The 16,570-nt window shown below is 36.6% G+C and overlaps 1 protein-coding gene across 4 annotated transcripts in view; it reads right to left on the bottom strand.

The window, feature by feature from the left end:
* Positions 1-3,487: 3,487 nt before the first annotated feature.
* Positions 3,488-16,570, bottom strand: part of LOC136855908 (transcription elongation regulator 1-like) — a 40,954-nt gene continuing 27,871 nt past the window's right edge. For all 4 annotated transcript variants that reach the window (XM_067133357.1, XM_067133360.1, XM_067133358.1 and 1 more), the window contains 8 exons: positions 13,559-13,714; positions 12,715-12,957; positions 11,552-11,680; positions 10,706-10,936; positions 10,371-10,525; positions 9,867-10,053; positions 9,032-9,242; positions 3,488-5,679 (listed from right to left, as the gene is read on the bottom strand). In XM_067133357.1, coding sequence (XP_066989458.1) covers positions 5,675-5,679; positions 9,032-9,242; positions 9,867-10,053; positions 10,371-10,525; positions 10,706-10,936; positions 11,552-11,680; positions 12,715-12,957; positions 13,559-13,714 — 1,317 coding nt within the window. In that variant the 3' untranslated portion in view covers positions 3,488-5,674. The remainder of the gene's footprint in view (positions 5,680-9,031; positions 9,243-9,866; positions 10,054-10,370; positions 10,526-10,705; positions 10,937-11,551; positions 11,681-12,714; positions 12,958-13,558; positions 13,715-16,570) is intronic.

Raw genomic sequence — 16,570 nt, 5'->3', positions numbered from 1 at the left:
AGGAAGTAGTACCATCAGTGCTACTCATGTGGTGCACTGTAGACATTATCTTAAGGCTCATTTCAGCGTGCCTTCCTTAGGCACCTAGCTGCAACCCCTTTCATTCCTTTTACTGTACCTCCTTTCATTTTCTCTTTCTTCCATCTTCTCCTAACAATTGATTTTTACTGTCAATTTCCATTTCAGCGATGAATGATGTCATAAGGTCCCAGTGCTTGGCCTTAGGCCTAAATTCTATATTCATTCAATTCAATTCATAAACAAACGTAACCGACAGCTTGATTTGAATTGCTGTATTAAAAGAATGTCTCGACGGTTAAGGCTATGATTTTCGCTAATGCAGTTACGTAAAAGAAGGAAAAGCGCAGATTAAAACCGAGTGCACTCTGTGGTTGAGTAAATAAAAAAATATGTTTATTTTCATGTTACCGAGTGACACTCTGTAAGCCAAGGTTACGTTTGAATGGATTTATTTATTTATTTGTCTAATGCTTTCAGTATAAGCATTTTGAATTCTTAAATATAATTGGAGCTGGTGCATGAGGTTTTGTCATTCGTTTAAGGTCACTGAAGAACCAAATATTGTTTTATTAATAATAGGATCCACATCACTGAGCCACGCTCTCCTTACACAATTACTGATTGATTGATTGATTATGAAATTTGGGTCTTGAAGACCAAGCGCAGGAACCCATCAGGATTATTCAGCGCAACTATGAGATGTTACATTATTATATATATATATATATATATATATATATATATATATATATATATATATATATATATATATATATATATACATATGACTGGCAGTTTCTTCATTAGGTCTAAGGCTTGATAGTGTTAAGTTTATCCAAAAAGAGTGAGGAAATTAAGGATTAAGATGTCGTTTTGGCTATTACAAATACATATATATATATAAAAAAGGTGATCATTAGATTACACACAGACATATATATTTCACAAGAGCAAAACAAGGGAACAATTCACTGTCACATTCATTTGTTAACGAAATACAAGGATCTATAGGCGCATTAATAGTATAGGCTACTACTAACCCACATCTGGTGAAAATTGATTACCAATGGCATTAGAACAAGATAACTCATCGATTATCTAGACTGAAGTTCCCGGGACGTCAATTATCATGGAAGCCATTGACTAATGCTGCAGTAGTTATTATCCGAACATTTTCTAACCTGGCACATGTGATTGCAGTTGGCTTCCATGAAAAGAGTAAAAAGTGCGCCGAAGTTTCTTCGGCGCAATCGAGTTTCCTGTCCAGCCGCTACAGCGTATAATCAAGGCCAACGAAAATGATCTATATTTCGGTGGCCTCGGAATACTGCTGTATGAACAGCGGCCCATGACACTTTAACCACGGCCAGGCAGTGGCCGAACCTATATCGTTGCCAGAAGCACGATTATGGCTAACTTTAACCTTTAATAAAATAAAAAGTATTGAGGCTAGAGGGCTGCAATTTGATATGTTTGATGATTGGAGGGTGGATGATCAACATACCAATTTGCAGCCCTCTAGCCTCAGCAGTTTTCAAGATCTGAGGGCGGACAGTAAAAAATGCGGGCAGAAAAGCGCGGGCGGACAGATGGAGGCGGCAAAATAGTTTTCTTTTACAGGAAACTAATAATAAAAGGCTGATCTGCCATTTAACTGAGCATTTGCTTCCGTCAAAGAGTTCGCCCTATCCATATGGTACTAGCTCACTGCCGCTGTGGTATCGTTCAATTGTAATTTGACTGGTCTGCCATACCTTAATTAGATAAGGAATAGTACGTTAATCAACTGTTTATTGGAAAGAAATTGTTTGAGAAACTTGGGAGAAATGAAAAAAGGAATGCGTGGCATACAAGCACCTAGAAATTGTACAAGACAGAATTGCCCTTCATCCTTAATATAATGAGGGCGTTGATGAGGATGTATAATGATAGATGGAAGTTACTCAGGCGAATTGAAAATTTTCATGGTTAAAGCAAAGCATGCTCAAGAACATATAGGCAGAAGAGTGACTGTTTTAAGTCAAAAGTAGCCTAAGAAAAGAACGTGTTGTCTCCATGGCTGCTTAATATCAGTATGGAAGGAGGGATTTTATCAGGCAGATGAAGAACGTTTGATCAAGGTTCTAGACCGAGGACATGAAAATGATTTGTGAATGAGGTGTGGAATGACAGATGTTGGCAGGTGATAAGTTCTACCTGGGAGGATTGAATGAAAGCTGCATAAAATAACGATAGCTTTTGTTATATATATATATATATAATATATATATATATATATATATATATATATATATATATATATATAATATATATATATATATAATATAGTGTATATATAACAAATTCACGTTACCCTAGGAATAACCAACACCCAAAGAACTATATATATAAATAGAAGGTCCTAGCATGACCTGGATTCAACCCTTCAACTTTTTCAGTTATGGAATTCGAAGCATTCATTCAGTTACTCCATCCTACAAGGAAGATGGAAGAATATGAACAGAGGTAGAGTAAAAGGAACGAAAGGATTTGTAGCTAGGGGGAGAAGGGATGCTGCAAGGATCTTGAGTAATGCCTATGGTGCACTACACGAGGTGCACTGGTTGGCATTAGCCCCCACCACCTCTATGGGGACAAATGATACAAGGCAGAGCCCTTAAATGATTAAATAATGACAAGACTTTTATCTATATAAGTTTTGATAACATTATGGACAGTGTAGTAACACTATTCTTCAAGGGTTGTTTTTAGCCAACCAGAATGTTGGCCCAGCGTTTGACTCTCTGACCGGCCAATGAAGAATTAGAGGAATTTATTTCTGGGGATAGAAATTCATTTCTCGTCGTGTGGTTCGGATTCCACAATAAGCTGTAGGTCCTGTTGCTAGGTAACCAGTTGGTTCTTAGCCACGTCAAATAAATCTAATCCTTCGGGCCAGCCCTCTCTAGGAGAGCTGTTAATCAGTTCAGTGGTCTGGTTAAACTAAGATATACTGAACTTAGCCAACCAGAAACTGTAAGAGCCACATAGGTCTTACTGACAGCACTGAATACCAAATTGGGCAAAAATTCTGGAATGGAATGGCATATAGGATAAGCCAAAATTTCAGGTACAAGAAGATACTGCAGTACTTTAAGCAAAGCGGACCAAATTCTTACTCTTTAAGGGTTGGTACTAATGAAACATAATTACCTGGATAAGAGCTTCTTGCCCCGTCTCCCTTACAGGGTTATAACTTAATCATGCCTTCCTTGGAACATTAATGATAGTCAGGTTTCCCTACATCTCTTGAATATCCCTTCAAGCACAGGCATTTCATCAGCTCCCTCATACCTTAACTTCTCTAATTTGGAAACAAATCCTCACAGGCAACTCTTGTGAATCATAAAAACTTAACTTTGAAATGAAATAACATTTTGTTATGGCATACACTAGTTACTAGCATTAAGGGAAAAAATAAAACAGAGAAATATGTCCAGTTTATTACACAAAGTTATTCTTAACAGTTACATCAGTGACTTGCATTTGGCAGATTCATTCACTCTGCCTTTTTCACCATTCGCACAAGATAATAGGAAGAAGGGGAGTCACAAAAAAAAAATACAAGAAATATGACAAGTTTATTGTATAAACTTTGTTTTGATAAATTCTGTTACAACAAAGACTTGCAACTGGCAAACATAAAAGTCACCTATAAAAGAATCCTACATCCTCAAGACTGTTACACTAATACTAACAACACAGCAAGCATGAACATCACACTGACGATTTGAAATGCACCAGAGAAAATAAGTATGGAGTTCACATAAAATGAAAAAAAGGAATTATGAGACCTTTCAGAATTTTGTGCTATGCTTCGCGTGACATGAACATTGTTTACTCAAAAATGGAGTTGATGAGAAAAGGAACGAAACAATAATGGCATCAAATGAAGTAATGGAAACAAATGGAACTTGGTAACTTTCCTACTTAACTATCTACTCTACCCTACCTAACACTTGCAAGAACCTGATTCAAAACAGACAAATCTTCATGTCAATTTCAAAATTTATCAAAACGTGCTTATTTTACAAGTAAGAAATGTAAGGTTTTGAAACCCTTTTACTTTATACTACTCCAACACAAAATACAATTTTTTGTACTAGGTGATTTTTAAGAGAAAATTAATTCCTTAAAGTGAGAAAGATAATCTCCTGTTTTGGGAGAGCAACTTCACTGATCTTCATCTCTCTCTCTCATGTCTGCTCCACTCCTCAAAGTAAAATCAAAATAGTGGCGATAAGAGTCAATAAAATAAAATGAATGACACTGTGAATGCTAAAAGAGAGCAACTGCTGACGAAATCTGTGAAACACAATGATGCGCAGTTCTTGTTACCATCGATACAATTTAAATTTGAGTGAAAACTATCCTTTTCAAGCCCTAAGGGTTGTACTTGCTCATTTACTAGGACATATTTCAAAACTGTAAATTATTGCTTACCCCTGAGGGGAAAATGAAGCCAAGGAAAGTTATAACACACTACTAATGAGCAATACTTACCTAACTGAAGCAGAGTTTTAACAGTTTTCCAGAGATTGCCTTACACTACAGTACATAATAAACGCAACAGCGTGAAATAGCCGAACACGTAAAACAATTATCAATGTGGATAAAAGTTTGTTGTTTAACACATAACACTGCTTAAAAAATAGAAATCGAACAGCAACGAGGAATGTTACAAATCTCGACAGGAACTGCAATATTCCTCTAGGGCTTACTACTTTTCAGCTGCTATTTAAATTTTGAAATGTGCCAACACTATCCCTTTATCATTATCATTATATGTTTTATTTTTCACACCACTGTTCCTTCATCAAGCCACATAAATCTTTTTCACGCACCACCACTTCTATAAAACAAAATGCTACCCACCTCCGTTTATGAACGCAAGACGTCAATGCACACCGTCCGTCAACTCCATTACTGCAGAGCACAAGACATCAACTCACTCAAAACCATGTCAACTTCACTGGTGTCTACCCATTTAATTTACAGGTAACTTCATTATATATTTAAGGGAATTCCTGTACACTACCTACTTTATGATATTCAAATTGTACCAATGTTTAAGAGAAAAAAAAAATTTTTTAACTATGGTAAAATCCTTCTGCTTTGTTTCAATGCTGTATTTTGTAATAACATACAAAACTCCTCCGCAACAATTATTTCTATATCTTGGTATCAGTATATAGTAGTCCTTAAAAATTATTTAAACAGTCAGTTCATCAAGGCCAATTATCACTCTTACAAACACTAGCACCCCTTGCACATTAACTTATCCTTTTGACCAGTTCACTGGCAAGTCTCTCTCGACCTGTTATAGCCATCAGCACAGTAACAGTCACATCTGGAATATAAGTACATCATCTCTACACACTTCCCTTAGTCATACAAATTCACTACTGTTCTGAGATTTCAAAACCTACTGCTACACAGTAAGGAACTACTTGAAAGAAGCACAGCCTCAATTCGATACTTGTTGCCAAACTACCAAAACACGAAGTGCTCCTCATCAGTCTTGAGACTTGGGGATCTGGTGAGAACTGTCCTAGAAGGCCTCTGCAAGAGGATCAGACCAATGATAGATGTATTTGTCGCTGCTATACTGCCTTTATCCTGTAACAATAACAATAAAAGGTTTGACATATATTTAAGGTACCAATGAGATGTTCAACAAAGGACTAGGAGTATCATGACCAAGGTCAGTTCCACTCCTTGACAAGGTCTCTGATAGAAACACGTGCATTTACATGCCAAACTGAAGGTTTCAGTAATTACAAACACTAATGCAAAATGAAGCACTAAGTATGAAACGTAACTCCATAAAGAGATGAAGAATCATCATTAATATTTCATAAAAATACAATGTCCCATAAAGAAAGCTTTATAAGGAAAAAGAGGAAAAGCCTATCACAATTAAAAAATACACATACATAGGGCATCCCTAACAACAACACCTCCCAATTCTACCTTTATTTTGCAAAACCTTAACAGTTCACAAAATCTCTCCTAGTGAGGCCAAAAACCTGTCACAAGCTTTATGAAATATATTTTATATAAATAATAAAACCCACACACACAAATATGATTGACTTTTGGAAAGAGTGTTAATTATCCCTGGACAAACTTCTGAATCATGCAGAGAATATAAAGTACAGTGTAGAAAATCTGAACTTTACTTCCGTATGATTTAACATAAATTTCACAGATTCTTTACATCATTAGCTTGCACTTCTTACTGAATTTTTTTGGTTCATATCTTACGCCATGATCTTTTTGGTCTTTCTGCTGTTCAGGTTCCTGCCAACTCCATCATGTTTAATTTGCTGTTCCAATCAATATATTCATTATATAACCCACACCCATTCCTATCTATGTCAGCTTTTGAAAATATTTCTTAAGCAGTTCCTCATTTGTCTTGATATTTCCGACACATTCAAAGGCCACGAATCGTAGTATGTTACAGTCACCTTGATTACTTTTTGGTTAATGCCAATTTTTACTGCTGAGGAGCAGATGTCTCACACATACATCCTAAATTCTTGCCAAGTTAACAACAGTATACTCTTATTTACCAGTAGTGCAGCAATCTTTCCACATTTGAAACATGTTACAAAAGTTACCAAATAGTTCTACCTTCCCCATAGCATCCTTATACAGTATACCTTCTCTATTATTACTCTCATAAATGACAGCACCAGAAATAACCATCTCCCTCCCTTTAAACTTTACCCTCCTTCATCTCGTATAACACCATCTGTTGCATTTAGTACTTAATATTGCATTTGCCAAAGCATGTTGCATTTACCAAATGGCAACCTTCCAGATGTCACCTCAACTGCTTTCATTACTGTCACTAATTCTATCTGAGATTGCACTCATGGTTTATTACAGACTCACTTTGGCTAGTACCTACTTCCTGCCTTTGCTTTTATTTCCTTTTGGTCTCTTGCTATCGGTCCAAGCTCTTTAACTAATTATACTTTAACCCAAGTCAAGAATTCGGTGTACTGGTTAAACTACCATATCGAAACACTGATATGCAACCCAAATCCTGAGATATTTTCCTCTGATATTTTCTTGAAAAATAACTTTATATATATTAATATAAAAAATTCAAGCAAGCTAAAAATAATAAAGTGTTCTTGTATCAGTCACTTTACACTCTGTGAAGAATAATCAATGTAGTTTGAGCTAAGGTTGAGATTACACAAATGTCCTGAAAGGTGTAAAAAAAAAAAAAAATTATCAGTGACATACAAAGTTGCCATCTAAGAAAGCTCACTTTCTTATAAAAAGAAAATTAATTACTCAGGCAGAGCTCTATTCACAAAATCATAATAAATAGAGATGTGTCTTTATCCCAACAGCATTTACAATAACACAGGAAAATAGTTTTCAGGAAAATAATCAGAAATACTGCATATGGCAGCAACAAGCCAAATCTTAACTAAGAAGACTTATCAAACATAATAAAATTGGAAATGCAGTATTTAAAAGGCAATTGCTACGTGTTCCACTGACTGTATTAAATCATGTACAAACTCCAACCGTACTGGTACCAATACCATTCCACAATAGGAAAACATAACTGCAGTAAGTTTCTCTTGATGCTATCAAGAAATACATACAATACAACACAAATTGGTTAAATTTCTGCAATGAAAAAACACTAGCAATATCAGGGAGGAATGATACCAAACTATTCATTACCCAAACCCCATCACAAATACTCCTAACAAAATCAAGCCTGTCCTTAAACACAGACAAGTTCTGTTCTGAGAGCTCATTTGCATATCCAACAAAATTTGCCTATGTATCCAGCATTGTAATTACCTTTTGAATTGAATATAGAATTTAGGCCAAAAGCCAAGTGCTGGGACATACGAGGTCATTCAGCATTGAAAGGGACATTGACAGTAAAAGATTGAAAAGGTGTAACAGGAGTAAAACCTCAAGTTGCACTATGAATAAATTGTTAGGAGAGGGTGGAAAGTAAGATGGAAGAAGAGAATATGAAAGGAGGTACAGTAAAAGAAACGAAAGGGGCTACAGCTAGGGGGCGAAGGCACGCTGCAAATAACCTTAAGTAATGCCTACAGTGCATTGCACAAGGTGCACTGACAGCGATCACCCCCCTCCACGGAGGTTAATTACCTCATGGCACACTGCACTGTACAGAATAAAGTTTTCTACCCAGACAATTTTACTATCTTTGTGTAAGAATTCAAACTCATCACAAACAGAAATCTTAATCTTTCCTTGAAAATGTGGCAATGGAACACATGAAATAAAGTTTATATATACTGTGCACAATGCACAAGATAAGGATACACTTATAAAACAGCCAGTTGGTCTCTTCCATCAGCTGACAACCTTTCTCACCCCTAACCCTGAACTCCTACCAAAAAAAAACTTCATACAACTATTTGTACAGAAGACGAACCCTTTAAAAAGTATTTTTTTGCTACTGATTTTGGACTCATTTTAACAACTGAGAGTTCTCATTTTCCACTTTTTTTAAGTAAGCTGATCTCAAAATTTCTTTATCTCCATTGTTTTCAGTCAGCTGACCTGTTTACAGCAATCAAGCTCATGCACACCTCTCATACTTATAAACGTGTATTTTGTTGATTGGCAAGAAGTCAGAAGGAAATGCTTTTAAAAGTTATTATATTTTTCATAAAAATTTAGGGTGCATTTTAACAAATACCAATTGAGAGTTAAAGTATATACTGCTCCCTCAATGCATGAGGTGCCACAAGCTGCCAAGTGGTAGTAAATTGAACTGTCCTAAAGAGCTGCTAAAACTTAAATTCCAGCACAATTTTCAATTTTGCACTTATGAAACACTGTATGTAGAAGACTTATTGTGATGTCAAAGTAGCTTCAAAACAGGCAACACTTTAGTTTCCACCTAGACAATAAACATTTACAAGTTAAATATACAAAACGGGTTAATAATTACGTCTGGTGGGTTCTGATGCTGTGGGAGGTGGAGGGGGACCCCTCTTTTCCAACTCCTCCATGTAGGCCATCAAGATTTTGGTACGTTCTTCAGGCTGGCAGTCAAGCACGAGGTAACGTCGATCTTTACGTAAAACTTCTACAACGTCCCTCATGTGCTGTTCTCCCTCGCCACATAGCTTTAGTGAGCGGTGAGTGATACTTTTTGTTTCCTGCAAGAAGTTATAATACATTTAGAAGGTACAATATACACTGTATAGTAGACTCTGAACATGTTTTGGTACAAGGTCAAAATACCTTTGTCAGTTACTAAGTTAACTTATATTTCCAACTCATATACGAGTATACATAAATCATCGTCACCATTTGTGTTTTTGCCTAAGATTTTCCTTTTAAAGATCAGACATGAAATGAAGAGTTATCTCCACTCTCCTCACAAGCATGTGCAATTCCTGCCTGAATTCCTATTTGGTCTTAGGGATAAGGCTTATACTTCAAGTGCAAAATGGTGATGAAATACGAGAGACTAATTTACAATAAGCTGAAGAATAAAGTTATACAGTAATTATGTAACTGCTTTTGACACGTTTTAAATTACATTCCTAAAAGTTAGTAGCTAAATCTAAATTACTATTGCGCATAGAATAATTTGAAAACCAGTCTCCATACTTTGTATTTATGGTACACAGACCATTTAAAAAACTGTAATGGGTACTTACACAACAGATACACACAGAAAAAAACAGGTCCTGGGAAAGTTACCTGGGTTTTTGTGATACTAAGTTTATACATAGGTAAAATTACTAAACTATAATTGCAGAAATAGAACCACCCACCTTCAAAAGTTCCCTAAAGTCTGCTTTGGCTGCCACTAACTTATCCTTCAAATATTCCCTAAATTCTCGTTCACATTTTTTATCTGAAGATGAAAACTTGGTGTAACGAGGGTCGTCCTTCAGTTCCTTCTTCAGGTCCTTCCAGTTTGAATCTAAATTCAGTTCTGGTAACTCCTCCAATAACTCCCTGGAAAAAATAATAATTTCCCAATAGTAAAAATTAAATTAATCAGAAGACTGGACTAAATGGCCATAAAGTATAGGGAAATACATTTTCCAGTGCTATGATATGAAACTACAAAACATAATAGTGTATATCTATTTTTTTAAATAACCCCACATCAGACTCCACCAATAAACAAAAGTGTGCACATGGACACAGAATAGAATCTCATTTACCAAATAACCCATAATACCATTATGCTGTAAGTCAAGTAAACTCAACCAAGTTTGATGGAATGGACTACTGTACAAATAACAAGATAAAAGATATGTATATTTTACCTGAATTTCTCTCTCTTCCTCTTTGTGAGATTTTCTACGTGAGTGTTGAAAAGCTTTTCCTTTTCATCCCGTTCCAAGGCAGCTGCTGATTCCCACCGTGAATCTTTCTTCAGAGACTTCTTGGCTTCCTTCCAGGTGTAATCAGTACTACGTACCTATTAAAAAATGATTGTCATAATTACTAGTTAACTGAATCGTATGAAAACTCCCTTATTTGCAAAAAGCTTCTAAAATGTTCAGGTGGTATTCAGGATGATGCATTTGTTATAATGAACACTAGGAAGAAGAAACTAATCACTCCCTCTTTCCACTATGCTTGAAATGGAACAACTTACCAGATCAGCCAACAATGCATTGAAATTGTGAACAGCTTCGTCATGTTTGTGCTGCATGCGTTCCTTATCTCTGTCACGCAGGTGGCCAGCCAGTGTTCTCTGCACTTCTTCCTCCCTCTTCCGAAGAGACTCCTCAATTCTACGCTGACGCTCCCGCTCCTCCTCTTCGGCCGCTTCATTCGCTTCCCCGTCTTCTCTGTCTTCGTGGGCATCGCTGCCTGTGTCCTCTCCCTTCAAATACAAATAATGAATGACAGCTGACTATCTGACCTGATCTTGATAAGGTTATACATCTGGTTGATATAGAACACTAGTCATTACTGAACAAGTTGCATTCCAAATGGCTGTTCATATCTTGAACTGTTCATAAGTTGGTTTTTAATATGTCGGCTAGTGCATAAATTTTGTTGATGTTTACATTCCCGAGTTTTAACTCAAGAGTCATAGATTATACTATTTTCACAGTATTTTTAAACCATGCAGCACTAGAATGAATTACTTTGTATGTTCACACGAAAAAAAGAAATTAAAATTTAGATTTACGCAACATTCAAAATTTAGTATTTTTTCCAAGCTTTGAAAGCTGTGAACTGGGAAAAAATTTCGTAGGAGCAGCGTCTAACTTTGGAAGTTCACAAAGTAAACAATACACCCTGCCATCATACTGAAAAAACACATACTAAATGTATTGTAAGGGGAGAGGAAATGCAGAAAACAGGAATTCATCAAAGAATGAGTTAATTCGGGAGCGCAATTTTAACTTGTGAGCCTGCCTGTTCTTATCTCTGACTGTTCGTACTTAGGGTGATGACTGTAGTAGGCCTGATCTTGATAAAAATCACTTACCTCACTCTTATGATTTTCTTCAACGTCTTCTCCTTCCTCCCGAGAAGTATCGTGGACCTCTTCTTTATTGGTGTCTTTGGTTTTCTCCTTCTTCTCTTCCTTTTCTTTATCCTTGTCCCTGTCCTTTTCCTTGTGGGTAAATGAGAAGAATGAGTTTGGAGAGATTTTATATTTACCCGCTAATACAACATGGTAAATCAGAAGAATGAGTTTTGAGAGATTTTCATATTTACCGACTAATACAATATACATTTACAGGAAAAAGGTCAGTTATCATTAATTACACAATAAAAAACAAAAGTTCATTTAGACAAGTTCAAAGCAATGGCTAACTACTGAAACATGAAAGAGCATTTTATACAAAAAATCTTTCCAACTCTTTAAAAACCCATAAGAGACACCTAACCTATCTAGCCTGTCTATAACAGGAGAGGCTTTGAATGAAACCTACTTGATGAGTTACAGGAGTTAAGTACTGTAATCGTAATCTCTCCACGTTGTAGGAACAAATGCATAAAACTTCTGCAACTGACTTTCCCAAGTAAAATAATGCAATATAAAAACTAAAATGTAATGTTTTATAGGTCTCCAAATAATTTCCAACCAGTAACAACAAACTTGGAATAAATATAACCACAACAATTAAAACTGGTGAGATGGACAAAACCTTTACCACTATTTGTGTTTGTGTGTGTGTGTGTGTGTTTTTTAGATGCAAATCATTAATTTTGGAAAATTCCCGCTTTACTTTCAAGAATGCAGTTACATGTATATTAACTACTAATTACGGAGATGTCTTTGTAAAATGTTAACTGTAATGGAATAGAATATAAAATTTAGGCCAATGGCCAAGTACTGGGACCTATGAGGTCATTCAGCACTGAAATGGAAATTGAGTGTATGAAGTTTTAAAAGTGTAACAGGAGGAAAACCTCAAAGTTCCACTATGAAACAACTGTTACGAGAGGGTGGACTAGAAGACAGACGAAAGAGAATATCAACGGAGGTACAGTAAAAGGAATGAAAGGGGTTGCAGCTTGGGGCCGAAGGGACGCTGCAAAGAACCCTAAGTAATGCCTACAGTGCACTGTGTGAGGTGGACTGACAGCATTACCCCATTACAGGGCAAAAACTGTACTGTATTACAAAATCATCAAGCTTACCTTGTTGTCTCGGTCCCTGTCCTTCTTCTCTCTCTTCTTCTCCTTTCTATCCTTGGACTTCTCCCTCTCACGTGAGTCCCTACTCTTCTTCTCTCTGTCACGAGACCTGTCGCGCCGATCTCGGTCTCTGGACCGATCTCTGCGGTCACGGTCGTTATCGTGACGGTCTCGGTCCCTGTCCCTGTCGCGATCCCTGTCCCGATCTCTGGAACGGTCCCGGGACCTACGTCTCTCTTCCTTCACCTGCGGGAGGAGTCCTTGCCAGTTAATTGGACGCTCAGAACGGAAAACGACTGGTAAGCTTATCTTTTATAATTATTTAAATATAAATATTTTCAATTGCTGCACACAAAATTTTTTTAACTCTACACTAAATTAAAATTGTCACAAAATGTCATATTTGTATGTAAAAAACTGATAAAATAATAGATTACATATAGCACTAACATTAAGTGCTCCTAAAAGTCTTAACCAACAAACTGGTAATTTATTTGTGCCAGTTTTGTCAGTTTCATCTCTTGCTCATTTTATAATCTTGTGACATTGAGTTTCATTGTATCCCTTTGTAAACCTTGATGCTTCCTTTTTAGGAAAATACTTCAACTCTTTCCTACTGGTATGATATTCTTACTCTGTTGACCATCCTTTGATTTTGATTTCCTTGTATCATATTTTATTTGTTCACAACTTCAAATGGCAATGTTCAGTTTATTCTACCGCTCAAACCATGTCATGAAATGAAACTAATTCACCAAGTTCTTAAATATTTCACAAATTATTTTTAACGGGTTGATAGGAGTCTTGACAAGAACATGAAAAAAATCTCAACTGAAACACAACTTGCCTTAATCAGATAATCACGGAACCAATCCTCTCGCTGAACGCTGGATTCAACAGCTTTGAATCTGCTATCGCTCTCCAGCTTGCGTTTGACATCTGACCACCTACTGTGGCGGTCAATATCTGCTTCCTTCAGCATGATAAAATAGTCCTTTTTGATCTATATTGGGAAGAAAATGGCAGTGCGTCAACGGACAGTAAAAAATGAACAGAGTGAGCATCACTGTAACCTATCAAAAAACCAATAATCTAACTGCAATCTGAAAGGCAAGCTGGTTATTCGTTATAGACCTCCACATCACTGTCCAAAGTAGTGAGTGACCTGCTGGGGGGGGAAGAGGAGGAAGATGTATCTACACAAACAGACAAACAAAAAGAACACATAAGAGAACCTGAAAAGAAAAGGGTGATTATGTTTTCAAATAGTGGCTGAAGAATTTGAACCATCATGTATTTTTCCTTATCTACTGAGTTGTTATACAAAAGTCATAAAAATCAGCTGGTTTTTGTATTTTTCTACTGACAAGGTTTCATATATTTCCTCAATAGAACTAATGATGCTATTTCCAGCTTTGTTATAGTTGTACACTGATAAGTATATAGATTAAAAAACTTTCTCTTTCTCTTTCTTATTACAAGTTAGTGTTTTGCTTTGACTCAATCATGCACAAGTTACAAAGACTCTGAAACTGGGCTATCAGTGGCTCGGCAGACTAAGGTTAAAGGTCCCAATGAGACCAAATACAAATGCTGGTAAAAATTCTCATTGCATCACAGGTGAAATTTTGAAAAACCAAGGCCATTTACCAAATGCAAAAGGAACGTCAGTACCTAAATCACTATTGACAGCACTTGGAGTTGGTTTCATTGGTGACTGGCTAGTAATTCGACTACATGGAACAATCATAAATAAACAACTGTTCATTACGTATAAAGAAACAAGCTAAGGCTTAATATATACTGTATAATCTCTCATATAGCCAGTTTGCAAACTACAATACTGTAATGCAGCTTAACAACTTATGAACTAATAATATATATGTATATATATCATCTCACAAATCATAATCACAATCCTCCATAATTTGAATCTCCAGAAGGTATATATTACATATGTACTGTATAAAGAGATATAAATATTTCATGTTATATAAACTATTCTCAAGCAAATATGATTCAAAAGTGACCTTGAAAGCAAACTGAACTGATAATATGAACAACTGAGTGATAAAAAACGTAGCAAGAGATGGCTCAGTACCAAATGTCACATGCGCTTGACTTTATCCCGCTCTGGGGCAGAGAATAAATAGAGAGGGTGGTGATGGTGGTAGGAGTGGAGGTGGAGGTGGAGGTGGAGGGCGACTCTCGACCAAGTGGGCCACCCGGACCTTCCAGCCAGCTCCGGCAGCGGCAAGAGGCTGCAATGCGCGACGCAACGTCAAATATTTGTCATCAGTGGGGATGCCAGCGAGCCCAGTGTTCAACTAGTGTACGTGTGGGCTGGCTCGCACAACCTTAACGCATCTGGATCTAGTACAGATGAGCACCAGAAAGGAGAGACAGACAATACTGCTTCCAGGGTGCAGAGGAGACAATGCTGGTCTCGGTGTTAAATGGGGCTTAAACTTATTAAAGATCTTCACTCTTCTCTTTTGCATTCATGGAGCTGATTTATTTATTTAAAGAAGTTTCAAATGGAATATACAACTTGATTACTATTAAACCTTTATCATGATGAAATAAATCTTGACATGCAACTTGACTACACTGACTGAGATATAAAAGACTTTTTCAATAACACAAAACTAATTCCATACAAACCCATCAATCATAAATATGCCTTACATTCACGTCCTAAATATTCACCCAAGTTCAACAGTCTTTTGTCTCGCATAAAAAGGAAGTAAGGTAGTCTTAGAATGCATGAACAACCTAAACCCTCAAGTATATCCCAATCACCTTCCTTACTCTCCATATAAGCTGTATACAAGGCAGTAAGATTTGAGGAGCTGGGAGAAGGCTAATTCTTACATGATTGATGGGTTCATATACAAAGACTTTTGTGTTATTACAAGTTTGTTTTATCATAACCTTGTCAATTGTATGTATGCCTGAATTGTTTTGAGGCTGGGGGCTGACATGCTGAAAGCCCCTAAGTGTTTGTATATTTATGCCTGTAGGATGTAACAGTAAGTTTGGGGAAAGTTCAGTCAGCTACCAAGGCTCGAGTAGCTCATGTATGTTGAAAGTACATTAAGATCCATGATATGTTAAGCATAGCACTTGTATCAAGCAAGTCTTTTATATAGGGAAAAAAGTTCATTTACCACCCATAAGAAACAAAGGAACTAAAATCTCAAAGTCTACACTTTCTTAAAATATGTAATAAATTTAAGATGAAGGTGAGCTTTGAAGAACTGGAAGCTCAATCCCCAATTCTTCTCGTGAAAAGCAATTCAGTCTGCCATGACTACTGGTCCCAACAGATAACTGCAACCAGCATGCAAAAACCAAAATACAGTAAATGCAAGATAAAACCAAATAGTCGTTAGAATCAACAGAAGTAGATAGGTCTCTAAATTTGTATTCTCGTACTTTTAACTTATTCTGCTTTGCCACCCTGTCACTTCACTGTAGTCTCAGAATGACTTGCCTTAACCACAGGAAAAGTGTGTTCCACTATGCCACCAGGAAATGCAAACTAAAAGCAGGCAAAGTGCAAAAACTAACGCTGAGACAATTCAAGAATGGCACATTCACAATGACCACCAACAAAGAACACTCCATTGCCAACCCTAAGAATTTAGACAAACTGACAAATGTCAGCAGATGCACTGCTTGACTGTCTTAACCAGTATGTTCTCTTTCCACTATAAAATCACAGGCTGAGCAATCACTTTCAATATGTTTAGCAGGTGACAGCAGGCAAAAACATCTACTCAGGGCAGTTTTGCAAATGACATGAAGGCATGACAGCCCTTATCCATGAGGCCTTGTGAAAGACAAGACGACTACC

This window comes from Macrobrachium rosenbergii, chromosome 33 (assembly GCF_040412425.1).
Source record: "Macrobrachium rosenbergii isolate ZJJX-2024 chromosome 33, ASM4041242v1, whole genome shotgun sequence".
NCBI classification, from domain to species: Eukaryota; Metazoa; Arthropoda; class Malacostraca; order Decapoda; family Palaemonidae; genus Macrobrachium; species Macrobrachium rosenbergii.
Note: the sequence above shows the minus strand (reverse complement) of the source record. Positions and strands in the feature narration are given on the sequence as shown.